At 31.7% G+C, this 21,295-nt stretch overlaps 1 protein-coding gene across 1 annotated transcript in view; it reads left to right on the top strand.

Annotated features, from left to right (window-relative positions):
- UBE2R2 (ubiquitin conjugating enzyme E2 R2) overlaps positions 1–21,295 on the top strand; it is a 107,837-nt gene that overhangs the window by 59,410 nt on the left and 27,132 nt on the right. Inside the window, 1 exon segment of the mRNA XM_012542639.3 lies at positions 16,358–16,444. Coding sequence (XP_012398093.2) covers positions 16,358–16,444 — 87 coding nt within the window.

Genomic DNA, 21,295 nt, shown 5'->3' with positions numbered 1-21,295 from the left:
AATAATAATTATAAATATTATTATAATATTATAAATAATATTATTATTTATATCGTTATAAGATTAGCGAATTCTAATTTTTTTCTCTCTTCTTCCTTTCCCTTCTCTTTCCCCAAGACATCAAACATAAATGTACAATCATATTAAACATTTCCCCTTTAGTCATGTTGTGAAACAATCAGAACAAAAGAGGAAAAAAAAACATAAGAAAGGGGGGAAAAAACCCAAGGTGAAAATATAGCATGCTTTGATCTACATTCAGACTCCATATTTCTTATTCTGCATGTGGAGAGCATTTTTCATGAGTTTTTTGGAATTGTCTTAGATTGCTGAGTAGACTTAACTCTATCAAAATTGATCTTCTCCAATATTGCTGGTACTATGATACAATATTCTCCTGGTTCAGCTCACTTAACTCAGTATTATTTCATGTGAGTCTTTCCAGGTTTTACTGAAATCTGCCTGTTCATCATTTATTATAGGATAATAGTATTACATTATGGAATTTATTTTAATTAATTTTTCCATTGACTCTTTAGGGTTTTCTTAGTATAGCATCATGTTTATAAAAAATAATTTTTGTTTTCTCTTTTTTAGACTTATTCAAGCCTCATTTTCTTTTTCTTGTCTTATTGCTAACATTGTATTAAGTAATAGTTGTGATACTAGACATTCTTGCTTTATCTCTGATCGTATTAGGAAGACCTCTTAACTTTTCCTCATTATACATAATGTTTCCTCTCAGATTTAGAGAAATATTCTATACTATGTTAAGGAAAAGTCCATTTATTCCTATGGCTTCCAGAGCTTTTAAAAGTCAGTTTTGTCAAAAACAAAAATAAAACCTTTTCAGCATCTATTTATTTAATCACATAGTTTTAAAATCACTTGTATTATAAATATAGTTTATTATATTTGTAGTCTTAAGTTTATCCAATTTTGCATTCCTCTTATAAAACCAACCTGGGCATATGAGATATAATCTTTATAATATGTTGCTGTATCCCATTTGCTAATAATTTATTTGGATTTTTTTTTTTTTTTTGTATTAGTGTTCATTAAGATCGGTCTGTACGTTTTTTCTCTGCTTAGTCTCTCCTTATTTGGCTATCAAGACCATAGTTGTATAATAGAAAGAAATTGGAAGAGGGTGTCTTATGTTTGTGACATTGGAATTATTCTTTAATTATTGATAAAATTGATTTGTGAATCTTAACTGTTGTATATGGACTTTAAATTCCTCATCTCCCCACTTTGGGAGTTTGTTTACAACTTGTTCAATTTCTTTTTCTGAAATTATTTAATTGGATTACTTAAATAGTGAAGTGTATTACTATTTAATTTATTTTTTATTTTTCTAAGTTATTAGTTTTGTTACCATATAATTAAGCAAAATAGGTCCTTTTTGTCATTATCTCTTTTGAGTGGTAGATGCCTAAGAACAGTCAACTTTTTTTTTTTTTTTTAAATCTTAATTGCTTTTCAGAAAGACTAGGTCAGTTCATAAATTCTGGTCTCAGGATGTATATAGTTTAGTAACTTTTTGTTCCTTTGTTGGAGATTGCCATCGTGAATTCAAATTCTTGTCTGCCAATTATTTTATCATTATTTTTGATTTTCTCTTAAACCATTTGGGAATATCCTGCCATGGCTGTTTGTTTACTTGGGAATCTACAGAAACATCAAATGTTCATTCTTTTTCTTGCAATATTTATTCAAAAATGTTTGGACTTGTTTAACAAATCTGTAGTTCACATTCTCTTATTCTTCCCTTTTTTGATTTATTTGTCTAGGTTTAAAGTCTTTAGCTGAAATCTTTTGTAATTTTAATCTTTTTGATTGACTTTTTAGCTAAAGTTCTAAATTACTTTATAGAATAGTCATATTAGTTCATAGCTTCATTAGCATTGTGTTAACATATATGTTCTTTTAAATCCTCTCCTAGGATTATTTTCCTTTTTTGTTAACTGTACCATTCTGATGAATGTGAAGAGAAAGCTCACTGTTTTGATTGGCATTTTTCTTATTAAATGTTTTTGGGGGAGGATTCATTTCTATATGATTATTGATAGTTTATATTGTTTCCTTTGAAAACTATCTATTCATATAGTTTCATTATTTACCTTTTGGGGTAATGGTCCTTGTATTTATTTTATTTGAATCAAAGAATTAAATAAATCCCTTTAACATTTTCAGCCTCTGCAATTGAAGTTTGTTTTGCTTCACTTGAATGTGTGTGTGTGTGTGTGTGTCTGTGCGTGCGTGCGCGCCCACATGCATGCATGCATGCCTGTGGATGTGGGTTTATTGGTGAGTATGCTTATATGTTTAACCATTCTTTGGTTCAGATAATAGTGGAATTCATTTGATGCTTTCTTCCCCCTCCATTCCTTTGTTTATATATTCTTCTTGAGCTACCAAATTATAAGATTTTAGGTCCACTGCCTTCTTATTTCTTATCTTTTATTTCCTTTCAAGACCATCAATACAGAACAAAACCCTCCCCCATTCCCTCGGGTTTTTCTTAATTTTTCCTCTGTGATTTTTATGAACAAAAGAGTGGTAGAAGTAAGTTATTTTTCTTTAATGATTGGTATAGTATCTTAACAGTAGCTTAACAAATCTTTGTGGATTATGATAAATACTTTATTTTAAAATTGTTATTAGATGTAAAAATGGCTGAGAAAGGGGGAGGGGAAGCATTTTAGTGATTGCAGTCTGTTTTAAAGCAAAGAATAGAACTTAATATTTTGAGATAAAAAAATTTGGTCATTGTTCAAATTGAAGCTTTGAGAATTTTTGCTAGGAACCAAATAACATGGCAAAAAAATGAAACAATAGAAAATGTGGTGCCCAAAGGATTGATTCTTGTATTTTTGAAAGCAAGTATGTTTCATATAACATAGAAGCAAGGTGAAGCTACTTGTTATATAAATGAGAGAACATCTCAAAAAATCTGACTTGTTAAGGTAGCAAAGTGATCAACGATTTGACCTATAATCCTCTGCTTTCCACAGGGAGATTTGCAATGAGAAAAAAAGGCAGCAAAACAGACATCTTTGGATCAGTTTCTCAAATGTCATCAAGTAGTTATAATCCTTCTCATAGAAGTCCTGCTGTATTTCATGACCTTGATGAAGGTTCCTTTATCTACTAATTTGTTGCAGTAAAAATAAAGCAAGAATTATGAAAAAGTAAGATAAGAACACAGTACTATGTCATTAAGTATCATTTTATGTGACTGGTTACGGTTTTGCCCTAAATGATCATTTTGTATGCCCACTAAAATTATTTCATATTTAGAAAGTTTACATTGTTCAGGCATATCACTTTTCACTTTTAAAATTTTGTATGGTAATCTGGAATGTGATAGGTGAAGACTTTTCATAGTTACTATCTACCAAATAAAATAAATAATCTAATAAATTTGAAATAAGCAGTACGATCTTACATGTAATAAAAGAGAGCCAAATGCATTAGATAGGCATATTTCAGAGTCCCTCTTTTTGAAGTGCAACCTTTGACTTTATGTAATCAATGGCAGAATGTGGTTTTTATTGTTTATTTCACATTACAGTACTTTATCATAATAGGTATTTTCATAATTCTTTAGATTCATAGTTGTCATTTTATGGTGATAAATCACAAGTATACTGTAATTAAACCAGTTTTGAGATTTTTAGGGTTTTTTGTTGTTAAAAATAAAATAGCTTAAAATATTTTTGGAAAAGTATTCTTTTCTCTTTTAGATGATATTTTATAGAATCTATTCTCTAGAGTCATTAGATCAAAAAGTATGATCGATCAGTTTTGTGATTCTTATTAATACACATTAGTCTTAAAGTGTTTTCATTAATTTCCAACCCCACTATAAAAATATTGGAATGTCTTTCCCAACATATCTATTGGGGTCTGTGTGGGGAAGATATCTTAGTATGGGTTTAAGGTGGTATCTTAAGTTTATTTTGATTTACATTTCTGATGACCAGGACATATGAGTGTTTTGTTTTTTTTTTTCATGTAATCGTTAATAGACACCATTTCTTCCTTGATTGTTTAAAAAAAAAACAACAACCCTAAGAACTTGGATGCTGTGTAATTTTAATGACCAAGCTTGATCCCAGAGAGGCTTGAGAAAATGCATGTTGCTTTCCTTCAGTGATGGAGTGGGGACTAAGAGTGTGAAATACTGCATATATTTCAGGTGTCACCATGCATTCGTTGGCTTTGCTAAATTGCTTTTTTTCTCTTTTTATTCTTTAAAAGGAATGACTTAGGGGAAGTTAAGGGAAGGAGGTGAGTTATAATTGCAAAAGGAGATAATATAAAAACAAAAATAAATAAAATTGAGTGAGATAATATAGAATAGTATATAAAGAAATGGTCTCAGAGGCAAATAAACCCAGATTCAAGTATGCTTTGATAAATGTTTGTTGGTTGTGTGATTCTGGGCAAGTCATTTAACTTTGTACTCTAGGTATGAATTTGCAATGATAGTTCTTTACTGATAGTTCTATAAACTAATAAAAGCATAGGTACTGTCTCAAGCCTTCGAAATAAAAATAAGACTTAAAAAAATTTTGTCATTTAATGTAATTTTCTAACATTGCTTCACTGGAAAATAGGTGTTTTGGATGTCTGTGCCTTACCTGATAATATTTATTAGATTATTACACTCCTTACCCCCATCTCCTGGGAGGCAGCTTGCTTCAGTAGATAGAGAGCCTATCTACTAGTTTTTAAATTTTTAAAAAATTTTTATTTTTTATTTTTGTAATCTGGAATTTTTAGGTTCTGGTTCTATAGTTTGACTGTTAATAGTTGTTTGACATGCAGTTTAACCTCTCTGAGCTACCTTCTTTTCCCTATGTTTAAGGCTTTAAGTTGTTGATTTGGTGCTGTTATCTCACTCCTTCCTCTCCATGTACACTTAGTAATTTTCTTTCAAATTGTTCTTTTCTCATAATTTTAGATAATTTGATTTCTTTTAAAAATTTTATATGTTCAGATCCATTGTTTTTTTCTGCAGTAATTCCTTTCATTTAAGAAAAATATCACTTCTTTGCAAAATTGAGGCACATTTTTTTATGAAATTGTTTTCCCCTGAGGCAATTGGGGTTAAATGACTTGCCCAGGGTCACACAGTTAGGAGGTGTTGTGTCTGAGATCAGATTGGAACTCAGGTCCTCCTGACTTCAGGGCTGGTACTCTATCCACTACCAGCTAGTTGCCCCTGAATTATTTTTTTTAATAGATATATAGAATATATTTTAAAAAATGAACTAAAGGAGTTTATTGTGATGTGATTCCAATCTTTTTTCCACTATATAGATAACTAATATGGGAAGGAATTTTGATACAAAATAAGACCTTCTAATTATGATGAGACTTTCTACTTACATGTTATGGTTGATGTTTGTTATTTAAAAAGTCCTAGGGGAAAAATAGCCTGGGCTATGTAGAGGATATGTGACTTGGCCAAGGACCACATAGCCTGTCCCTTAAACAAGGATTTGAACCCAGTCTTCATCATGATTTCACCAGATTCTCTCCAAACATAAGCTATATACTCTTGGTTTTGCAGCATGTTGAAAAAAGATTGGGTCTGGCTAGAAGTACAGTGGTTTTCAGTGGAATTTCTCTATTGATGGAAATTTGCCTGGTACATTACCTGTTACTTTGTGGTATTCCTGCCACACTGCTACTGGTCTTCCCATTTTCCTCCCCCAACTCTATACTGGTGCTGAAATTAATGCTAATAATCAGATTAGTTTAGTAATCCTACTAAGCTCAGGACTCTCCAGCTCAAGCAATCCACGTATGCATTCCAGATTGAAAGAATTATAAGTATATGCCAACTGGCTATGATAATTCATATTATTTGTGTAAAAAATTGGAAATCAGATCCTTTATATATTTGCCAATAATTTTCAGCTCTTAGCACTTTTGTTAAGGAAGTACCCTACCATAAATACAGATCTCTCTTCATAGTTGAATTTTTAGAATGGTGAGGAATATGTAAATTCAAACAAATTCTTGCATGGTTTCCTAGGTGTCACTTTTTGAGAACCTATTAGTAAGTTTCATGATTGTGGAATGATTATTGTAGCCTTTATTTAAGAAAGAGTAATGGGAAATTATAGAACTTAGGAACTTTACTTAGGAATCTACAGGTAGTTTGCAATTTACATGACTCTAATTTAGCTTTGTTCCTTAAATATGTATTTGGCAATTGGTGCTCTAGCAAGGTGACTTAGTTACTGTGGAACCTCCTCTTTCCTTCCCTGCTGCTATGAGATTTTCCTCCCTCTGTCTTTCCTTTTTCTTTTCCTTTGACTGCTTTCCAGTACTGCACTCCTGTTCTCTTCCTGTTTCTGATTCAGAGTAGGGTTTATAGGTAATAGAATTTATTTATTTATTTAAGGAGAAGAGGAATTAAAAAAAAAAAGAAAACCCTACATAAACAAAAACCTTTGACTTCTTTTATAATATAGTCTTATCTCATTATATTTCTTCATCTCTGTCTCTGATGAGATTTCTGTGTCCTCTGAAAGATAGATGGATCTTATACAGTTCTTTGGTTACCCAGATAGATATACCTAGTAATTACTGGTATTTCTGGTTGTCTTTATCTTAGTGTGTCTAAATATGAGGGAAGAACTTAAAAGGGGAGTGGGAAGATTTTCACTTTTTCTTTAGCAGAAGTTCTGTTTTCTTCCTCCTACACACAAGTTACTTTATCTCAACCCCTTGGATATCCTGTTTAGCACTTTAGTAGCTTCCCTGGCTTGTTGTGTCCCAGACAATACTATAGTTACTATACCTATAACTTGGAACTTAGATTTTTTTTTTTTATAGGAGTTGTAGAACAATTTGTGCCATATCAAGTTGAAAATGAACATACTTTGCCATAGAAACTTTGCTTCTATTATAATGGGTTATAATATAGAACTTTGTTTTCAGGTATGTTGTGGTTTATGTTGCTTTTTGTGGACTGAACTGGCAACTATTTATAAATTGTTTTTATAATGGAAAAAAATTTCAGTTTATAACATTGTTTCTCTGTGTGTGTGGGAAAAGTTCAAACCACTAACTGTAAATGAACATTCAATCAAAACAGACCTCTTTTGTTGAGGCAGGGCAAAGGTCAAGCCAAGATACATTTAATAAATGCCTATTATGTGCTAGGAACTTCTCTAAGAGCTGGGAATATAAAGGCAAAAATAATCTCTGCCCTGAAGGAATTTGCAACGTAAAATGGATGATATAACATTAATTTGTTAGGAAGGTAGTATGATATGGAGGGAAAAAACACTTTCAGAGGACCTGGGCTCAAATATCAATATTAAAAAACAAACAAACAAAAACATTATTATTGAATACTAAAATTCAGTTAGAAGTTGTTGAAAATAAATATATAACTCCCAATATCCCCTCTATCCCAATCAAGCTTCATGAAATCTAGCCATGGACCCAATGTTAGAAAACAAAACTGAGAAGAATTCTGCTAAGAAAAAATGGGTTAATGTGTTGTTCATTTGTTATCTAGTTATTAGAAGAATTTAATATAGATGGGGGCGGATTGAAGACAACTCAGTTTCAAAAGGCCCCAATGTTTTGATTGAGAGAGAATCATCCTTTGTGCACGCAGACTGAGAAAAACTCAGGTTGACTTAAGATTGTGTCTGTGCTTAGTTGCCTTAGATTCTGAGTAGACTAAATTAATCTTTAGATTCTGGTCAAGGTGAGAATATTTTGAACTGAAAGTTATTTTACTAGTAAATGTAGTCTTAAAGTGAATTCTTCAGTTAGGTAAAGAGATAAATCCTATAAGTTGAGTGCTGTGTCCATAGCATCATTACGTTTTCAGAGGATAGTTTAAAAATGTGAATTCATTGGGGACAAAATATGTAGCCTATTCAGGGAGAAAAAATTATACCTACAAAAATCATAATTATGTAAATGAACTCAATAAGCTTAAATATACTTAGTGGATCTGTGTTCTAATCAGTGTAGGCATTCCCTCAAATAATAGATTGTAATCCATCTTGCCCTTCTCATCCCGTGTGATTCTTTTACAGACTTTATGTAGAACACCTACTCTAATAAGATTGATTTTTATTTTAGAAAACAATTTGGGATCATTGTATGTGCTACATGATTTTATTTAATAACAATTACTATAGTAACAATTAAATTTTAATAATAATTCAAAGTATTAAGTGATTCTAACCAAAAGTATGATGTAGAGAAAAGAGGTATGCTGAAGTGTAAGAAAAAGTATTGTGAAAAATCTGGTGGGGAAATTTGGATTTGAACTGGATCTTGATATGGACTAGAAATGAGGAAGATATTCCTGTTTGGAGAAAGAGTTTAGGGCCCAGAAATTTTCTGCATTTCCCTAGTTACCCCCTAGATATAGTTCCAAGTTTCATCATAGTATAGAGCTTGCTTTTCATTCTTTGACCACCACAATTATTATCCTTTACTATGCTCCAGATAAACTAAACTCCCTAGTTCTTCATAATTTTTTCAATTTCTAAGCCTTTATTCATGGTAACTCCTTGAACCTAGAAACCCATCATTCAAAGCCTGTCATGCTACTAATTTCTTGAAGCTTTATACCTAATAGGTACCTTCCCTTCTCCATCTCCCCTTCTTTTTGCAACTTTGTTTCCAGGCTACTTTGTACCTTTCTTTTGGTGTTTAATCATATACAGCTTTGTGTTCTTATTATTTGTATATATATAATCTCCATAATTAGAAAAAAGATAATAAACACCTTTCTATGATATAAGTATTCTATAAATAAAAGTATTTATATATATTATATATTTATATTATGAATAACTCTCTTGAGGGACACAAATGAAAGGATCTAATCTGCTTGAAGATGAAGTAGTAAATTGTCCAATATCCACAATTATCCTTTTTTCTTCATGGGTTTATAAATTCATATAACCTAGTTCATTTGTGTTCTGCAACTAATGTGATCTTTCTCTTGCTATCCTGATTCAAGTGTTGCAAAATTTAGCTAAGAGAAAGTTGAATTTTTCCTCCAGAAGAGATATTTAATGAAAAATGAAGACAAAAGAAAAAAAAATCAACACAGACAAGTTTAGAAGTAAATGTGTTTTTAGAATTTACTGCCTAAATTTAAAAGCTAGCCATAGATGACAATAGGAGAATGACCTGATGAAGTCAGTGCTTTAAGAAATGACATGAATTGAAAGAAGGAATAGTGACAGAGTTGAGAGAACCTGGATATTTGGGTTAGTTTTTAATCTTGTATAAGAATAATTTTCCTCTGAAGCAGAATCAAAATGAAAATATGAAAAGAAACCATATAGCCTAGATTCCTATTGTCTCTCCTCTACCGGTCTAGAAAAAATAATCTTACTGAATTCTGCTTAGGGAATTCTGCTTTACTCCCTCCTCCTCCCCAAAAAAGTCACAGTAAATCACAATAAATTCTCCTGAGGCATCTTAAAAATTCGGGTCTATGGGGCACTGGGTTTGGAATCTGGCTGAGACTGAAAAAGCTTGGAGACACCAGGGCAGAAATATATGTCAGGGGATCATTAGTTTTGCGATAGGAATTGGTATTGGCAACTTGTGCCTCACTACCCAGTTGCAGTCACAGATATAGGGCAGAAAATAACTGTGTACTGAGGAAGAAACAAGTTTCAGAAATGTAGTTGTGGGCATCTGATCCCAGGAGCAGAGAGACAACTTCATGCAAGTTTGCAATAGAATTATTAGAATAGGAATCTCAGACCAAAGAAAAGCCAGAAATTCAGTCATTCAACTTGCAGAATTTCTTATCTGACTAGCAATTAATTGAATTTCCAACCCTGGACAAGTTAGCAGATCCCAAATCTAAGTCAGGAATTTGTAGAATGCAGACGATGAAGGCAGTGAATGGACATTATCCTGAATCACACTACTGTGGAAGTATAGAAAACTTGCAGGCCTCTAGTCTGATGTATGAAAGTAGCAGAATATGACAGACATGTAGGTCAGACAGCTTTCCTAGAAGTGTATAGTCTAGCACTAATGTGAAGTCCAAATTTAGGAAGTAAACTGGTAGAATGAGCAAACAAAAAAAGAATCTCACCATAAAGTATTATTTTGTGGAAAACTCAAGAAATAAACATAGAAAAATAAAATGACTCAAAAACATCTACAAGTAAAGCCTTAAAGAATAATGAGCTTTGGACATAAATCCAACAAGAATTTATTTTAAAAATTTCATTTTAATAAACCAAATGTGAATAATAGAGGAAAGAATAGCTTTCTCCTCTCTCTCTCTCTCTCTCTCTCTCTCTCTCTCTCTCTCTCGATTACAATAGTTGGACATTAAAAAAAAAGAATTAGTTGATATAATATTCTCCTTCATTCATGCCTATTTAGCCTTTAGCACAGTGACTGGCATATAGTAGGCACTTAATAAATGCTTGTTGACTTGGATTATAGGACTGTTAAGTATTCTTCCATCCCTGCCCTGTAAATAACCAGGAGCAATGGCTGGAGACTTCTGACAGTTACTTCAAAAATCCAGTCTTTTAAAAAAGACTTTTAGTGTGGGCAGACAGGGTTTTACAAAGTAATTTCACCAAGAGGTTGATGGATTTCTGGTTTATTTATGAAATATTTAGCCTGCAAAATAAAAAAAAAAACTGAAGTATGACTAAAACCACAAAATATCTTGAACTGCTAGTGACTTCAGAGGCCAGTTAGTCTAGCTCATACTTGAACAAGATCCCCTTAAAAATCATTAGCATCATGAACATCATAGTGAGCATTTATATAATGCCTTCAGGTTGTGCGCAATGCTTTAATGATAACTCATTTAATTCATCATATGCTTCTTCAGCCCATTCCATTTTGGCAAAGCTCTAATTTTTAGAGAATTTTTTGTTATCTTTAATCTGTCAAATTGTCAATGTTCTTCCTAAAATGTAACACGCAGCATTATTCCAGTTATGATTTAATCACGGCAGACAAATGAAAATGAAATCTCCTTTGTTCCAGAGACTGTTACTATTAATGTAATCTGAGTTTGCACAAACTGTTGTTTAGCCATACTTAGCCTGTCTCAAATTTATGAAAACTTTTTGAACCTAAGGATAATACTTTACATTGTCCCTTAATATATGTCAGATTATCTGTCTATATTGTCATTATATATTTTTTGTATTGAGTCTTCATTCAGTTTGTTATCTTCCCACTTATTGTTACCTATTGATAAATATGCCATCTTTGTTTTTATACAAGTGCTTGTTAAAAATGTTACTTAATACAAGGCCACAAAGAGAAGGTAACCTGATTCTTTGTGACCATTTCTTTCTTTTCAAGATGTTTACAAACCATCCTAGTGTAGAATTTTGTTAAGAACTGAAATTATTAGGCTTACTAGCCTATATTTTAAATATTCAAATTTATTCTTTTTTTCTGAAATTTGGAACAACTTTGCCTTTTTTTTTTTTTTTTTTTTTTTTTTAATGCTATGGCAACTCCCCATTTCCCATAATCTTTTATCAAACCGACAGTTGCTTAGTAATTGCATTTGCCAGTTCTTTTGTATTTAAGGACTTAGACACCTAATTGCAATGTAGGAAACTCATATGGTAGCTAATAAGTATATTCATAAAAAGTCTTTATACACTCTGAATGTACCTATTAAGTTTTCCTTTTACTTCCTATCTCTTCATGCATATTCTGCTCTTCCACTTTCTAAAAATTTATTATCTCTTCTGAATCTTTCAGTTTAAAAGTCAGTTATTTTCACTTGGTTTCTGTTCCTTCTACTCTTCTTTTGTACCTGAAAATATCCCAAATAAAAAAAAAATTACTGGAAAATGACCAGAATAAAATTCCAAGCATCTTAAAATTAGGGTGTATTGCAAGCTACAACTTGGGAGAGTGATGTCAATAAGTCTTATATAGTAAATAAATTAACTAAATTTAGTACACACACAAAACCCAACAACAAACTTGTGTTTACTTTCCTTGGCAAATTCAAGCTGTGATCTTTGTTTTGGGGTGGGGGGATAACTATATTAGCAACACATATTTGTAATCATCTATTTTGTGTGTCAGCCTTGAGCTAGACATTGGGAGAGATAACAGAGTTTAGATAAATTACTGTTTTGTGCCCTTGGAAGACTTAAGATCTTGAGAGACCCATAAGACATAGAGAGCAAATAACTTTAAACTGGCTAAGATTTAATTCCAGATTTACATGGCCCCTTGACTTAGGGCCTTTCAAGAAATCATCTCTTTGCCTTATTGCAGCTCAGAATTTCTTCTGGGAACTTAAGAATATAGTTCATGTCTGTGTCCCCACAGATATGTGAAAAAAGGGCTTTAGTTCCCCTTGCGAGCCTTTCTCTTGAAGTGGCATAGTATATTGAATATCAGACAGCATTTCACTCCACACAAATTGAAAAACAACACTGAGAGTAGCCCTCTTTCCACTCCCACAGAAATCCTCAATTGATAAACTTCATTTTAAAGTGAGCCCCATCTTTTGTATCTGGGACACATATAGACCTCCCCTCGGAAGAATATTCCATAAAAGAATTAGGCTCCCCTGAGAAGCAAAATGAACTTGGAGTTGCTGGGGAGATGAGACCTATATAGATTTCTTTAGTTTTATAGTAGTCCCTCTCTCCCCCTCCCCATTTATGATATTTTTTTCAAATTACATGTGAAAATAGTTTTCAGTATTTACTTTTATAAGACTTTGATTCCCATGTTTTCACCCTCCCCTTCTAACTCTCAAGATGGCAAGCAATCTGACACAGGTTATACATATACAATCATTTTAAACATATTTATACATTAGTCATGTTATGAAAGAAGAATCAGAACAAAAGGAAAAACTATGAGAAAAAAACAACAAAAGTGAAAATAGTATGCTTCAATCTGCATTCAGACTCCATAGTCCTTTCTCTGGATATGGATAGCATTTCCCATCATAGTCTTTTGGAATTGTTTTTGGATTGCTGTATTGCTGAAAAGCCTATCATAGTTTATCATTGCACTGTGTTACTGTTACTTTGTATATTGTTCTGGTTCTGTTCACTTCACTCAGCATGTGATCTTGTTTTTTTATAGCAAATACTTTGCAATAAGATTTTAATCCTACCACGCCAAATTATAGAAACACACTTCTGAATTAATATGATTGCTTAATTTTCTCCACAGACTATTTTGGATTTTTTTTTTAGTGACAGAAGGAATAATTATCTGATTCTTGGTTTAAAAAAATGTTTGACTAGTATAGCTACCAATTATTTTTTTTTAAATTTATTTATTTTTATTTATTATAATAACTTTTTATTGACAGAACCCATGCCAGGGTAATTTTTTACAACATTATCCCTTGCACTTACTTCTGTTCCGGTTTTTCCCCTCTCTCCCTCCACTCCATCCCCCAGATAGCAAGCAGTCCTATATATGTTGAATATGTCGTACTATATCCTAGATACAATATATGTGTGCAGAACCAAACAGTTTTCTTGTTGCACAGGGAGAATTGGATTCAGAAGGTAAAAATAACCCGGGAAGAAAAACAAAAATGCAAACAGTTTACATTCATTTCCCAGTGTTCTTTTTTTGGGTGTAGCTGCTTCTGTCTATCATTGATCAATTGAAACTGAATTAGATCTCTTTGTCAAAGAAATCCACTTCCATCAGAATACATCTTCATACAGTATCATTGTTGACGTATATAATGATCTCCTGGTTCTGCTCATTTCACTTAGCATCCGTTCATGTAAGTCTCTCCAAGTCTCTCTGTATTTATCCTGCTGGTCATTTCTTACAGAACAATAATATTCCATAACATTCATATACCACAATTTACCCAACCATTCTCCAATTGATGGGCATCCATTCATTTTCCAGTTTCTAGCCACTACAAACAGGGCTGCCACAAACATTTTGGCACATACAGGTCCCTTTCCCTTCTTTAGTATCTCCTTGGGGTATAAGCCTAATAGTAGCACTGCTGGGTCAAAGGGTTTGCACAGTTTGTTAACTTCTTGGGCATAATTCCAGATTGCTCTCCAGAATGGCTGGATTCATTCACAACTCCACCAACAATGCATCAGTGTGCCAGTTTTCCTGCATCCCCTCCAACAATCATCATTATTTTTTTCTGTCATCTTTTAGCTATCAGTTCTTGGTTGGCTTTGCTAGTTAGAATTTACTACTTAGTTTTGGTACATAGTAAATATTGTTGTATACATTCATCATTAGGATTAAAACAAATATAGTATGAAAACTTCCTTTTTTATATTTTTATTAATTGGGCACATTGCTGTGTTCAATCTTTTCCCCCCTCATACTTGTAGACTTGAGTCTTCTATTAAATATCCCAATGATGTTTAATTTCAAATAATACAAATCCAAAATATTATATATATTTTCAAAAGCTTCCTTTGTCAAAATTATATTGGTAGCCAAATTTATTTCATTTTGTTTTTTAGGATTCTCAAACATTAAAAAAATGTATTTGTCAGGAACTCATAAATCATTTGTAGGAAAAATAGCTGGGAGGACACTTTCATTGTTTAAAAAAAGACTTGAAATTTCAAAAAATTTCTTAAAGTGACTTTTTATATCATTTTTGCTTTCTAAATTATTCTCCACTACTAAACCCTCCTTTCTAACAGATAAGTACAGTTTATTTCTCCTTCTCAAAACCACACCCCCTCAAACACATTGACTATGTCTGAAATTGTTTTCATCAATAAACAGTTTTTTGCTCTATTTTCCAAGTTAAAATTGGGCACTGTATTGTATGGATCATAATTCTGAAGTCTTTCGATTGTATTTTATTTGCTTGTAGTCATTGTGTAAAATCTTCTCTTGGTTCTGCTTTATTTGCTCTGCATCAGTTCACATACCTTTTCCACAAGTACCTCTGAATTGTTCGTACTTGTTTTCATGATACTGTTCCATTACATTCGTATGATACTTTGTTCAGCTATTTGAAAATTATGAATGTCTACTGGCTTTTTTAATGCTTAGCTCTGAAGTGCAGTAGATGTTTTCCTTGAAAAATCAAACTACTAATCATTCTACAGATGTAATTGTTTTATAGCCAAGACAAACTTTAAGATCTCATTATTTTGTAAGTCGGTCTCATTACTTCAGTTATACTTATTTTTCTGTTTGTCTTAGCTCAAGAAAGCTTTATTTATTCCTTTAATAGAATCCCTATAGTGGGGCATACAAGTGAACTTTTTCTAGGCCTCTTTGATATTCAGTAGTATTTGGGATATGGTGACTCACTTGGATTTCTGACCACATTGTCTCTCAATCCTTTATTCTGAATACTGGAAATACAGACTGATATTGAAAGGCAAAAAGATGATATAATGAGTGAATAGAGTATTAGATTTGGAGTCAGGAGGACCTCAGTTCAGATTCTGCTTTGGACATTGATTATTAGCTTTGTGGCCTTGGGCAAGTCACTTAACCAGTCTCCCTCACTTTCCATATTTGTAAAAATGGGTATAACAATAATAGCATATATCTCCTAAAGTTGGTGTCAGGATAAAACGAGAGAGTATTTATAAAGTGCTTTGCCAAGTGTTAAAGCTGTCTCTATATCCTAGATTTATTAATATTATGTTGCTTAAATCCTACTCTTAACAGAATGCTAATGGAGGGTAAATTCTTATTAAACATAAAAATAACAAATCTTTTTCTTTTCACATCCTATTATCATACATGTCTTTAAATAAAAATAATGCTATATCTTTTGACTACATTAATATGTGCTTCTGAAGTAACTTTGTTTCTAGGTACTTTTTATACAATTTATCATAGTATTCATGTTAAAAAAATGGCAACAGATTTTGTGTAATAGACTAATGTTATTATGTACCTGAGTAACATTTTGTCACAACAATTTACACAGTAATATCATATCTAATTTCTTTTAATCACTACAAAAATCCTGGAGGGTAAACTGTGTAGTAGGAATTAATGTTTTGGTTTTATAGGTAGAACTCAAGGCTTAAAGAGGTTAAATTGTCTGAAGCTAAGCTAAGAAATGGTAGATTTCAGGTTTTCTTATATTCCTAAAGTTTGTTTAAAAAGAATAATAAATGGCATGATGATTTTAGTAAGCATCTGGAAATACTTAAAAAGGATTTGAAGTAGAAGTACTTCTCGTGGCATTTGGGGCAAATCTGAATTGAAACTTTTAACTTATGTTGTAGTTTGATAAATTGTACATGATCAATAAGAGCAAACTGTCTAAGCTCAAGTGGGATTAGTTTAAGGAGATAAATGCCAGGGTCTTATAATTTATTTGCATTTTTTTGGTCTTTTTTAGGCTCATATTAAATTTCCTATTGACTATCCATATTCACCACCTACCTTCAGATTCCTGACCAAAATGTGGCACCCTAACATTTATGAGGTAAGTGACTGCTACCACAAGTTTCTTTTTTCCTGTTGTATTTTCCTATTGCATTTTTATCTCAGGGTGACCTTAGGTTGTGATGGTTTTTTGATGATCTTTATAGAAGCTATCATATGAATAAATCAATAGATTTTTAGTAAAAAACACAGCAAAACGGAAATGAGATATTTTCAAAGTCCATTGAGTGTTGTATTAAGAATTTGCCTTTGTAAATTTTATCTTTTAGCATGTATTTTTCTTTTAAGTATAAACTCTTATGTATAAGCAATTAGGATTTTATTTAGAATGCCATATAAGTGCATTTTTGTATCTATCCTCTGACCTCACAATGAAGCAGGGGCAAATTTGTGACTGTCACCTGAGATTTAGCTTTTTTGGGGGCAAATTTGCTAGTTCATTTGGTCTAGTCTCTCATAAGGAATTGTTGGTAAGCAATTGAGAGCCTTTTTTGCAATAAATCCAAAATGGGGTTCTTTGGAACTATTTGTTATAAAAGAAGAATAATGTCCTTTTTCTAAGGGTGGATATATAGGAAACAATAGACAAACTTTTGTGTGGCCAACATTTACCATTGTCTTAATATTTTAGAGAGAGATAATATTATCAGACAATATGTCCTTGGCTAAATTGACAACTTAGTTGCAATGGCATTTATTTGAGTCACAGAAAAATTTTCTAATTTTTTATCAATAGAAGTTGTCATCAAATGAAGTGTGTTTCCTTAGGAAATAAAACTTCCCCATTGGAGTCTATAAGCTAAAGTTTGAATAGTGATTTGTCACAAATATTGTAAGAAAATATTCTGTATTATTGTTCTATAATAAATGACCAACAGGATGATTTCAGAAAGGCCTGGATGCTGAGTGAACTGATGAACTGATGCTGAGTGAAACGAGCAGGGCCAAGAGATCATTATATACTTCAACAACAATACTGTTTGATGACCAATTCTCATGGACCTAGCCATTCTCAGCAATGAGATGAACCAAATCAGTTCCAATGGAGCAGTAATGAACTGAACCAGCTATGCCCAGAGAAAGAACTCTGGGAGATGACTAAAAACCATTACATTGAATTCCCAATCCCTATATTTTTGCCCACCTGCATTTTTGATTTCCTTCACAGGCTAATTGTACAATATTTCAGCGTCTGATTCTTTTTGTACAGCAAAATAACGGTTTGGTCATGTATACTTACTGTGTATCTAATTTATATTTTAACATATTTAACACCTACTGGTAAAAAAAGAAAAAAAGAAAAAAAAGAAAATATTCTGTTTCAAGTGCATGTTGAACTAGATAGTTTTGAGGTCTCCATTATGCCAAGATTCTATGAATTTACCTCCAAAGTTTCTTCAAAGATTCTATGAATCTGTCTCCAAAGTGTAATTCTACATTTTAGTCTATTTGAAAAGCACTTCTATTAGATGTACTTTGTACTATTCCTGCCCAATTTTTTAATTGATAAATTTTGTTTTGTTACACTATACCTTTTGACTGTCCAAACAAGGTATTATCGCAATATGCATTCTCCAAAAACAATTGAACAAAACTACCAAATTGAACAATTGCAATAATAAAATATATTTTTTAACTTTTGTAATTAAGATAAAGATAATTAAGAGAAAAAGAGATGCATGCTTTAACTTATTTGGTACTGACATTATCTAATGAATTTGTCCTGAGTTTTGTTGCCTTTGTTTACAGAATTGTGGTTAATTATGTATATATTTTTTTGGCTTTAGCTTTGATTTAAATTTTTTTCTTTATTAATTTTTAAAAATTTAACTTTTTAAAGTAACAAAGATCTACTTCCTTCTTCTCTTAGTCTCTATTCCTATTAAAAAAAAGTCTCTTGTGATAAATATCTATAGTTAAGCAAAAAAAAAAATTCCCACATTACCTTTTTGTCAGGTGATCTCATCATTTCATCTTGTCCTGCTTTCTTTATACTTTAATATTTTTTAATTGTTGCTTTTATTTTTTATTTTTTAAATTGTTGTCATTTCCTAATATCTTTTAACCCCATGGAACCCAATCTTGTAACAAAGTAGTACAAAAAGCAAAACAAAAGGACACACTAATTGTGTCTAACTTCTACACTTGTACACTGTTCTTAAGTTCAAACTTTTCTTGCTGAGATGGATTTGATTTTTCTGGCACTGGGGTTTATAATTATTCATAGAGGAAGTTTCTTAGTGGTCATCAATTTTAAATCTATTATTATTTTTTTTATTAAAGCTTTATTTTCAAAACATGCATGGATAATTTTTCAACATTAACCCTTGCAAAATCTTGTGTTCCAATTTTTCCTTTCTTCCCCCACCTTCTCCCCAGATGACAAGTAATCCAATATATGTTAAACATGGAAAAATATATGTTAGATCCAATATATGCATACATATTTATACAGTTATCTTGCTGCACAAGAAAAACCAAATCAAAAAGGAAAAAAAGAAAGAAAATAAAATGCAAGCAAACAACAACAAAAAGAGTGAAAATGCTATTTTCTGATCCACAGTTCTCAAAGTCCTTTCTCTGGGTGTAGGTAGCTCTCTTTATCACAAGATCATTGGAATTGACCTGAATCATGTCATTGTTAAAAAGAGCTACTTCCTATCAGAATTGATCATTGTATAATCTTGTTGCCATTAAACCTATTATTAATATCATATGAAGAGACTCGAGACGTAGAGAAGTTAAATGAATTGACCAAGGTCAGTGCTGGAATTTGAACTCATGTCTTTAAACTCTAAATCCAGTGCCTTTGTTAAGCAAACTATTTAATGAATTATTAGAGGAAATTTAAATATGGTTTATGAAACAGTATCTTTCCTGGTTTTTGAGGCAGTGTTGCTTATAATCAGTCTTCTGGCATCATCCTCCATAATATTTTTGCAGATGAATTTCTGCTTTTTCTGTTCTCTTGGCCTCTTGACATTTGGCAAGAAGATTAAAATGTTTGTTGATTGTGTTGGTTTCTGGATCCTTTTTGACCTTTAATCATATCTAAGAAAGCTGATTTATGTTTCTTTATTTTATCCCTTTTTCATTAATCCAGAGTTAATTAAAAATACATTTTTATTAATATTTTCTGTTTCTTACATTTCTCTAGTATCCCATATATCCTTCCTCTTTTCAGAGTTCCATCCTATATGACAAGCAATATTTATTTTTAAAGGAGAAAAAAAGTCAACATAACTGACTGAAATATTGAAAAAATTTGAATTTGAAAATGTACATTGGTAATAATTGTTGATCTCCCGCTTCCATGAAAGGGTAGACTGGGAGTGGTAATAATTGTTGATCTCCCACTTCCATGAAAGGGTAGACTGGGAGTGTCTTCCCATTTCTTCATTCAAGTCATTTGATCTTTATAATTTTATTGTATTTTCTTTTGGTTTTTTTTTGTTGTATCATTTACCATTCTATTTACATTGTTGTTAATTACTCTGTGTATTATTTCCTTGACTCTGCTTACTTCATTCTGTATCACTTCATATAGTTCTTTCCATGTTTCTTTGTATATCTGTTCCTTATTATTCCCCATTTGATGGATATCTACTTTGTTTCCATTTATAGTATTTTGGAGTACGTGGAAATTGTTTTCTTATGATATAACTCTTAAGTCACTGATTTAAAGGATAAGGATATTTTAGTCACTTTATATAATTCCTTTTTTTTTTTTTTTTTTTTTTGGTTTGTTTTTGCTGAGGCAATTGGGGTTAGGTGACTTTCCCCAGGGTCATATAGCTAGGAAGTGTTAAGTGTCTGAGACCAAATTTGAACTCGGGTCCTTCTGACTTGAGGACTGGTGCTCTATCCATTACTCTACCTAGCTGCCTCCACTTTATATAATTCTTGATTGCTTTTCAAAAAAGTTGTGCCATTTCTCAGTTGCAAGTTGTGCCATTTCTCAGTTCCATCTTCAATGAATAGTGTGCCTATCTTTTCCATAATCCCTCTAACATTAGTGCTTTTTTTCTTTTTGCCAATTTACAAGGTGTGAGATCAAATCTTAGAATTGCTTTGATTTGTATTTCCTTTATGAGTAGTTATTTAGATCATCTCTGTGTCTCTGTTTCTTTTAACACTTTGCAAAGATTTTTTTCAGTTTAAACACTCTTTTCTAATACTTATGTTTCAAGCTATAAGATGTTTTATATTTTTCTTAAATCTTTTGTAATCGTATCAATTTCTTGTTTAGTTAAGAATTCATTTCTTTCTCATACCTTTAAAAGTCATGATTTGTTAAATTTTTTTTTGTAATATGATCTTTAATAATATTTTAAGGTCATGTTTTCATTTACAGTAAATTGTGAAATATTTTATAAGGGTTAGGGTTTTCCCTGGCAGTAGAAAATTTTTTTCCCTGGATAATTTGTTTTCTACTTTTTTTTGTTGATAGATTATTTAAATAATTTCAGTCAGAGCTGTTATAATCAGTGTCTTTTCATCTCTATACAGCTAATTTGGTGTTGATTCTGACCTTTTCTTAATTCTGAAATCACTCCCATGTTATTATTGTCATTTCTTTTGTTTGTTTGTAAATTAAAATTTTTTCCCTAATCACATGCAAAAACAATTTTTAAACATTCATTAAAATTTTTTTTTTGATTTCCACATCTCTGCTTCCATCCCTGCCCCTGCATTGAAAAGGCAAGCAATTTGATGTAGCTCATATATATGTAATCATGAAAAACATATTTCCACATTAGTCATGTTATGAAAGAAAACACGGACAACAAAACTGAAGGGAAAATAAAGAAAAATTATGTTTGAACTGCACTCAGACTCCCATCAGTTCTTTCTCTGGAGATTGATAGCTTTTTTTTCCATCATAAATCTG

The sequence above is a fragment of the Sarcophilus harrisii genome, chromosome 1 (assembly GCF_902635505.1).
Source record: "Sarcophilus harrisii chromosome 1, mSarHar1.11, whole genome shotgun sequence".
NCBI classification, from domain to species: Eukaryota; Metazoa; Chordata; class Mammalia; order Dasyuromorphia; family Dasyuridae; genus Sarcophilus; species Sarcophilus harrisii.
Note: the sequence above shows the minus strand (reverse complement) of the source record. Positions and strands in the feature narration are given on the sequence as shown.